This window comes from Berghia stephanieae, chromosome 1 (genome assembly GCF_034508935.2).
Source record: "Berghia stephanieae isolate SIO BIC M18660-M18661 chromosome 1, UCSD_Bste_1.3, whole genome shotgun sequence".
In the NCBI taxonomy this organism is placed as follows: domain Eukaryota; kingdom Metazoa; phylum Mollusca; class Gastropoda; order Nudibranchia; family Aeolidiidae; genus Berghia; species Berghia stephanieae.
In genome coordinates, this window is record NC_088360.1 from 15229832 (window position 1) to 15239237 (window position 9406).

At 38.2% G+C, this 9406-nt stretch overlaps 1 protein-coding gene across 1 annotated transcript; it reads left to right on the top strand.

The window, feature by feature from the left end:
* The first annotated feature begins 3123 nt into the window (after nucleotides 1–3123).
* LOC144972708 (chymotrypsin-like serine proteinase) lies at nucleotides 3124–8480 on the top strand. The gene is made up of 6 exons (XM_078914686.1): nucleotides 3124–3209; nucleotides 4037–4182; nucleotides 4800–4930; nucleotides 5357–5372; nucleotides 6632–6820; nucleotides 8115–8480. Exons 1-6 carry the CDS (start codon nucleotides 3176–3178, stop codon nucleotides 8370–8372), a joined length of 774 nt encoding a protein of 257 aa, XP_078770812.1. The 5' UTR covers nucleotides 3124–3175; the 3' UTR covers nucleotides 8373–8480.
* Nucleotides 8481–9406: the final 926 nt, after the last annotated feature.

Sequence of the window (9406 nt, forward strand, 5' to 3'; positions counted from 1 at the left end):
CCTCGATCCTTTGCCTATCTTCCACCAATCACCACCCATCCCACTTAATTAATCGCACCCACCCCCCTTTGCCACACACTAAAGGACACAGACGACCATAGAGGCAGACGACCACCTCCCTGCACTCCGCAAACCGCCCTTTCGTGTGTGAGATGGGGGGAACAGGAGGCGCACGCCTTGGACGATTCCATTATACGGGGTAAATTTCAAAATTTACTACACCATAATGATCGCAATGACAATGATCTATGATGAAGGCATGACCCCTCTTCTCTAATGGGTTATTGTTTGAAATGTATGTGACTACTAAAGATGTGTGTGTGTGTGTGTGTGTGTGTGTGTGTCGAACCTAGCAAGTTGCAAGTCTGATTTTTTGTTTTCTTTTGTCCATCTCTTGTCGCCACTCCTTTCTATCGCATTGTTGTCATTTAAAATAATACAATAATATTAAAATTTCGTTTGGTGTTTTAACTAATCAAGTAATATGAGTTTCATTAGTTTCTTCCGTCCAAAAAAACCAGTTATAACGTCTGTATTTTTAAAAGGTCCAATAGAATATTTGGGGACCCCGATAGCTCAGTTGATAGAGCACTCTCTTTATACGCAAAGGGCCAGAGATCGATCCCGGGTGCAGTCGATTTTTTTCTGAATCCCTGTCTACTCAGCAATGAATGGGTAGCTGAGTTTGTTAGATCTGGCGAAAAGTCACCATCGACCCCTCTTATCACCTCATCCACCCCCTCTTATTATAACTTCACGTCTCTCTCTTACTCTTCAATGCTCGCTGCCCTCTAATGTGTGTGTGTGGGGGGGGGGGGTAGGAGTTGCGTGTGTGTATCAACGCCATTATCTCCGTTAATGGGGATAAATTTCAAATTTTATTAAATTATCGAAGTAACAATGAAGTACGGTGAGCAAATAAAGAAGGCATCACCCCTCTTCTCTAATTAGGTTACAATTTGAAATGAGTGTGACTACTCCGTGTGTTTTACTCCTGTAGGCCACGGTTTTCATCGTGTAGCGGTCTTTAACGGTTCAAGAATGAACGGACCGGTCTAGAGACCGGTCCTAGACCGGTCCTTGCGGTCTTCATTTCCCAAGGACCGTAGGACCGTGGTCCTTAAGCTTGCCAAGGACCGCCCCGCACTTGTCCATACCTAGTCATTCACCTTGATTTTCTCTCAACTACTTTTTCATCATCGCAAGACCTAAAATGGATTGGAAGGAAAATAGTTCCGAAGTGGTGATACAAAAATTGCAGACCGTGCTAAGAGTGCTTCCAAAGGCTTAACCTACGTAGGATCCGCATATTAGTGCTATCCGTATAGTCAACTCACATAAAGTCAACTTCTGCCTATAATCAAAATCTCTTGTTTCAAATTTTCTGTTCTTTATCTTAGTGTGTACCATAAATAATGGATAAAGTCAACGTTCAACTCAACCAATCTTTCTAATCCAACAGGATTTGCTTTCTCAGGATTTTACTGTAGATGCAAAAGCCGTTTTCTTCAAAAGTGGCATTGAAGAATTATGCATGAAGTAACCCGCTTCGGTTTATAGAGTCAGTTCTGGAATTCATCAAATACATAGCTAAACGTGTCTGTCTACAAGCAATTTAACAAGTTTACTTTCCGAAAACACAGCACGCACCATGAGAAAAGCTGTTTTGTTATTACAATGTGACTAGTCAGCGATGAGTGGAAGTCAAAGAACACGGAGGACACACTCTTGAACACCTTGATATAACATGCCTTTGAATGTTTGGAAACTACTGCTGGTGTTTGTAGGTGACGTCACCTAACCCAATAGGGTTGTGGGATACGATCGCAAAGTCAATACGTGACGTCACAAGGTAAATTTGATTCCAGACTGTAGGAGAGTTGACACTTGCGTTAATTTCAATTATGGTCTATAAGAATCCATACGTGGTGAATTTTATCGGTTTTGTCTATTGAACAAAGTATGTAGTCCTTTAGAGTCATACGACCCAAAAGAGCCAGTGGAAGTCCCAGTTTCTGTAGCGTGTTTACGAACTATCAAGACGTGATGATACTTCCAATTGATAAATTGTATCTATGCACAAAAATTACACAGAGCATTTAAAGGTTGTTACAACCTATTAGCTCTTAAACGATACGATACGATAGGTACTCTTTTTAACTTTCACTAAATCTGGCAGGTTAAAAACTGATTGACGGAAAGCGGACCATTTGCATATTTGCCCAGTGATATACCAATTCCACGATCGCCCCACTCCCAGCTCAAGAGACAGGTTTTGTATGAAATGAAAATAATGATTAACACATTATTAGAATTGTTAATATTTCTAAAGCACCGTAAATCCCCAATAATTGGAGGGTTTTATGCGCAATTCAAGAAAAAAACCTTTTGACAAAGAAAAGAACATCACTGGAAAAATACAGCATTTGATTAAATACATTTTTATAAATAACGTTACGTTGAGTCATGAGACGGTTCTCAATTTTTCATTTTTTTTTTTATAAAGTAGGGTTTCGCATTACATATTAGAAACAAAATGAAACATTTAAAATTTAATTGAACATCATGATACAATTGAAAGGCAACCATCAAATTTGCACTCTTTTGTATAAATTGAACATCATGATACAATTGAAAGGCAACCATCAAATTTGCACTCTTTGGTATAAATTGAACATCCTGATACAACTGAAAGGCAACCATCAAATTTGCACTCTTTGGTATAAATTGAACATCGTGATACCATCCAAAGAATCCACCCGTTGTTTTCCCGTTATAATAAAATTGTGATAACTGGATCATAATCCGTGAAATAGTCTGATGAAATGGCCAGGGAAAGTTGACATGAGTCATTAATGGTCTTAAAATATTTCGGTCAGGAAAATTTATAACCATGATTATAATAATTTGGCAGCACGAAACCGACAATCTGACACTCGTTGGTAAACAAATAATTACAATTGTAGTCATATACAGATCTACTATATGCTATTGACCAAAATAGAATTTTATAGGCAATGAGGACTGTTATAAATTTGTAATTACAACTGATAATATCTGGCTGTATTTAAAGGAAACCTTGATCGACTTTCTTTCATTCTCCGAATCTCCGGCAGACATAAAGTCGTGCAAGCCCCGGTTTTTTGTGTCTTGGGAATCGTTCTACTCTACCATTATGATCGCAAAACTGTTACTGTTGGCCTTAGTTGGTGAGATGTGATTTTATTGTAAGATCAAAAATCCTATGATAAACGTTTTGTTTTTCACAGATCTGCTTAATTGAAATTTCAAAAATTCGTTGCTTTCAGGGGAATGGGAGTCGCAATGCTTAGTATGCTCCGAAGTCATAGACATTGGTCTCTATCACAAAGGTCTCAAAAAACAAGTATTCTAGGTCTATTTCTTTCAAATAATATCCAATTTAAAATTAGAAAAATATTTAATAAAATATGTGTGTACATTATTGCAGTTGAAGACAATAATTATTAATCTACAAATGTTTTACCTAGCACCAGTTAGTAATTCTGTCTCTGTGGAAAAAATAATAATTTGAACTGGTAGTCACTCAGAGCCATTAGACCCATGGAGCAGATGATTATCCCGGTTTCTATAGCATGAAACATACAAAAACGGTTGCTTGCTAGGATAGGACGCAAGTATACCGCACATTACTTTCCTTCAGATCTAGCAGATCCAGCTTCCCGATCACTGCTGGTGGATAGGCGGGGGGCGGGGGGGGGGGTTGTCAGAAAATAATATCGACTTAGCCAGGTATCGATCTCAGTCCCTTTGCGTGTGAAGCGAGTGATCTACCAACTAAGCTATCGAGACCTCCAGAATTGAAGAATTGTAATCAATTGAAATTACTTTAGTTTACATCTTTGACAGCTAAAAAGATTTTTTTTATGCACAGGGGCAATACAATATTGGAATTAATTCAGAATAAATTTGTTCTCCTTTCAAGACATTTCTTCAATTCTGAAGGTATCGATAGCTTAGCTGGTGGCCCAAATGACGCAAACGTATTTGTCCTCAGGCTATGCATACGCTGCTCCCGAGTCCCGTATCGTGAATGGGGAGCCAGCAGAACAGGGCGCACATCCTCATCAGGCAACTCTACAGATGAGGAGTGGGTTTTACTGGTATCACATCTGTGGTGCAAGTCTTATTGCTCCCAATAAGGTAAGGACAAAAACTGGGAGGAACAAGAAGAAAATAAATGAGGTGGTAGCGGAGCATGAGGACGACTAGGAGAAAGAGAAGGAGGAGGCGGAGAGAAGGAGAATTGTACTAGAATAAGATGGTCGAATGTTGTTGTTGTTGTTGTCTGAGGAAGTTATGCGAATAACTTTCTGTTAATTTGGAGTATGCCGCTGACGTTACAACATAGATTTTATATTTTTTAAAGGTTATTTTGCTGTTCTTGTTTTAATTTGTTAGATACATTTCATTTCTTTTAGCCAACAAGAAGTCTGATAATTTTTTACATTCATTCTGACATACAATGAGATAAGAACGTTACGCTTTTGTTTATGCATCCTTCATTTGGCCCAAGGAGCCGGAGTTTATCTCGATTTCTATAACGTGTAAAGGACAATAGCAATTGCTTGCTATCCTTTGGATAGGACGCTAGTCTATCGTAAAGTAGTTTGTTTATGCATTGGTGACAACTATTTGATATTGCCAGTCGAGGTCATTGAGCACTTTACCAGAGTGGCTGAATTCTATATATCAATATATTCTTATTTGATGCCATATTCACATTTGTTAGATTAAGTAACATAAAATAATATCCCCAGGTCCTGACTGCTGCCCATTGCCTTGACGGAGTTTCCGCGTCGAGCCTGAGAGTAGGGCTAGGATGGCATATGCTGACAGAGGCCAGTGGATGGGAACAGACTTTCTCTGTGGCCAGTATCAATGTGCACAGGTGAGTACGGAACCTGGGATCCATTTTAGAGTGGGGCTACCTTGGCTTAAGCCTTTCCATAGGAACATATATTCGGTTGTCGCCTGTATCAATGTCACAGGTGAGTACGGGACCGGGGATCCATTTTGAGAGTGGGGCTAGGTTGGCTTAAGCCTTTTCATTGGAACGAGATATTTCGTTGTCTTGTCACCTGTATCAATGCGCACATAGGGGAGAAATAGACTCGGGATCAATTCTGAGAATTGGATGAAGTTGGCTTTATCTCAACAGAGGCTAGTAGACGGGAAAAGACTCCTTAAGTACCCAGTATCAATGTAAACATGAGGGTATGGACTCTCCGAGAGTAGGGCTAAGCTTTTTTTAAAAAGGCTAGTAGACAGCAATAGACTTCTGGCGTGATCAGTATCAATGTAAACTTTAACACAGGGTGAACGGTATGAGAGTGGGCCTAAGATGGCATAAACATTAAGATGGATGAGAATCGACTTTCATCATGGTTAAAAGACAAGACGGATGGAAGTGTCTTTCATTGTGGCCAGAATTATTGTACTTTGGGAAATGAGGATTGGCTTGGGACAGTATTAACTGACACGTTTTTATTGAAGTCAATCTACCGAGAATACATATTAAAATTATCTGGGCTAGTGAGTAATAGGCCTACGTCATGTCTCAATGTAATGGGGTTCCGAATGCAAATGTATGGTAAAGGCAAAAAAGTTGGATCATGTGTTCAGAGTAAAAAATTTATTTGTGCCAATTCCATAATATAGTATATATATTCCAACATAAGTTCTAAACTTTAAAATGATTTCTGAATTCTTAGATGTAAGTAGGAGAGGGGAGATAGGTAACAGAGTAGTTAGGGCATTGCATTGTGACCAGGAAGATACCGGGTTTGAGGCCCATTTTTGGATTATTGACGCCAGTTTTACTCACTTAGACAACACGGATGGTTTCTGTTGATGTCAGGGACCTGTTTTGGTGGATTATATTTATATTTCTATATTAATGCCAAACGTTGACATTTTAAAATTCACCGCAAAAAGCGTAATTATTCTATTCCATAATGTTGAAGACAGTCAAGACCAGATCAAATATCCAGCAAACAGACTTTTATTGCTGTATAGCAACAGTAAGAGGAATAGTTTAATATATGATTTGTTCAAAGGCTATATCATAGGGCATATAATATTCAAAGTGTGCGCCAATCGACTGCGGTCAGGCTATCGCTCCTTCATCCCATATTTCCATCGAGGCCACCACTCTACGTAATGGATATAAGTCTAATTTTGAATTATTCAAGCATTAGTATATCTAATATTCTTTCACGTTAACATAACCTGTATTGTTAGCCCTCCCCCCCCCCTTCTACCTATTTTAATAACAGTTTCAGAGGTAGCTTTGCGCCCTTTTCCATTCCTCCATCTGTCAATATTTATTTATCCATGTATCCATATTGCTGTCCATGTATTCATTTCTCTCTCTCTCTCTCTCTCTCTCTCTCTCTCTCTCTCTCTCTCTCTCTCTCTCTTTGAAACTTTCAGAACCACCTATTGTTTTCACAAACGCAAACATCATATTAACACGTCATGCATAATCGAGGTCAAAGAAATAGCTTCCTTTGTAAGCAAAACGAGAATAAACCTAAAATTTCGACTCGTCTCTTCTGATTTCATTTATTTCTAATATCTTAGAAACTAGAATGCCAATGGAAACGGATACCCGAATGACATTGCTGTCCTCACGTTGTCTGGAAGTGCAACTCTCAACAATAATGTAAATGTGGCAAGAATTGCTCCTCCCGGATCAAGCTTCGCCCAAGAGACGTGCCTCATTTCCGGATGGGGAAAGCTGTCTGGATCTGGCAGTTCTGCCATTACTCTGAAACAGGCAAGTTGATTCAACTCAATTCCTCTTCCACGAAAATATATTATACGATATTACCTCAAATTTGTGAGAAAATAAATGATTAATAGACACCTAGAATTTACTTTGACAGCCATTTTGATACCAATTCACGCATTACTTAATGAAAATACGTTTTGAAAAGATCGCATTTATTAATATAGCATATCCAAGGCAAGCAAGCATTAAATACTCTAAATCATAATGGAACAGTGTAAATTTAAAATGTAGATGAGATATATACCTTGTAAGACAAAATTAAAATTTTTGACAAGACTTCGTTTTCTAACAAGCCAGATCTTCGACTGCAAAATCATTTTTCGATAAGATGATGAAGTTGTGAACAAAATGTCTCTCGTAAGGCATACATACCATCAAGCGCCTAATAAATGTCTTCTCAAACACTTGACAATATTAAATGTTAAGGTCATGCTATCAATATAACACCTTATCTTCACAAGACAGCGATATATTATGTGATTATCATCTTTATAACATCGTTCCATTACAAGTATTGCATTTAAGCTTTGTTTTTGTCTTTTTATGTTGTTGTTGTATTGGTCCGCGATTTCAGTTATCACAGTTTTATGATAAATCATTTTGCAATCAACATAAGTTTAAAATTGTTTTAAATTCGCTTCTCCAAACCTACCTTTTTACCCAATTAACTATTTAAATCAAGCCAAAAGATTGTCTTTTGTCTTTTTGAACACCTCTTCCCACATTTTCACAAGTTCTATGCAGCTTTGTAGTCTATGGTATGACACTCGCCTTCGGACCGAAGGTTCAGGGTTTCGAGTCCCGTTCTGAGCGACGCATTGTTTAGTCCTCGGAAAAAGCTCTTAACTCACATTCTCTCACCGTACTCAGGTGTAAAATGCTTACCTGGTCGTTAACGGTGTTGTCTCTGTCGGAAAAAAATGTGAAATATCGCCTGATCGGCATCATGTCTCGTCATATACGTTGAGTGTTGCTGTTGGTTAGAGACCCCTTGTAAAGTGCTTTGAGCACTTTTGGTGGATATTGCTCTATATAAATGCTCCAGTTTTTATGGAATTGATTTCGAAACCACAAAAATAAGTTCGTGAGATGATGATTTAAACGAGACCTGTTTTACATTTATGTGTCCTTTTAATAGCTAGAGATTACCATATCCGACAGTAATGAAGCCGGTCTTAGATGAGTTTGGAGAGTCATCTAAAAATAACTAACGTTTCGATAGTTATTCAAGATATATTCCTTAGAAGTGTAAAATCATATATTTATCATTTTTCTCCAGGCCCACATCACCAAGATCACCAACCAGCAATGCTCCTACCTGTGGTCCGCCGTCCGTGGCGCTGCCATCTTGGATACCCACATCTGTGTCTACGAGCAAACTAAGTCAAGCTGCAGTGGAGACAGCGGGGGCCCCTTGGTCTGTAACGGCTATCTGGCTGGGGTCACAAGCTGGGGGGTCAGTACTTGTGATGGCACCTTCCCAAGTGTCTACGTCAGAACCTCCGAGTTTTATGATTGGATCACCAGCCAGCTGTAGAGTTTGAAGTGACCAATCCAATGGCCGCATCTGACCGACCAATCATATAATCTCATATAAAACATGTCAATCAAATTATTGAATTTATAATATTTTCATAGCACGGAAAGGGAGATTTTGATTTTAAGTTTAAATCTTGATGTGTTAATAAAAGAAACCAATGTTGACACGGATGGGTTGATATCTTTTCATGTCATATTTTTCGTAATATGATAGCAATTTATAATATTACTCGATGATAACATTAGTAAAGAAAATAAATAAATAAAAGTGCACTAATATGTAGATCATATTTGTGTCACCGCGTCAGTCTGTGTTATAATAATGGAGAGAAAGTGATAGTTGAATAATTTTATTTTGAAAGTCGATTTGGTAAGAATAATGAAAAAAAAATATTTTTTAAGATGTTCATATGACCGCACAATGAAGGTCTCCACAATGAAGGCATTTCTTTAAAAAGTCAAAATTATTTTTTTTTTCTTCGAAATCGCAGTTTCAACCGTCAGTTTCAACGACATAATGCCGTTTTGAGAAGGATAGTCACATTTCCACAATTTCACTGCCCTCTATGCATTTCCCAATTATTGTTTCAACAGGGTACACGCGAAAACCTTATCTGACTCATGCTTGGTGTTTGATTGTACTCTCAGCAAGGACAATTTCCTTAGTCAATAACATGGGTGACTAGTCACTTACCAATAGGCCTTTACTTTTGTCAGATCGAAGGAGATCCAGCTCCCCATTAATTGCAGGATAAACAGATTGGTACAATCCGTAATCGATTTCAGTGCATTCAGGATTGTAAGAGAGTACGATACCCCTCCCCTTACCAAGGCTCTAACAGATTATATAGAACCAAATTTGGTTGGTTTCCCGTACAACTGTCCTTTAATCGTACTAAAATTTCTATCGTAATTCTATGATACATTAAGTATTTATTATGTTATATCTTTTTGTATGTATTTTATAAAACAACCAGAAATAACCAGTGGACTTGGGATAAATCACAATTTTAGCACATACGGCAGTATGTA

Excerpts from the sequence above, each read along its gene's own strand:
- LOC144972708 (XM_078914686.1), top strand. The coding sequence starts at position 3,176 with ATGATCGCAAAACTGTTACTGTTGGCCTTAGTTG. Across the intron at positions 4,183-4,799 it reads GTCTTATTGCTCCCAATAAG|GTCCTGACTGCTGCCCATTG; the intron begins GTAAGGACAAAA and ends TAATATCCCCAG. Across the intron at positions 6,821-8,114 it reads CTGCCATTACTCTGAAACAG|GCCCACATCACCAAGATCAC; the intron begins GCAAGTTGATTC and ends ATTTTTCTCCAG.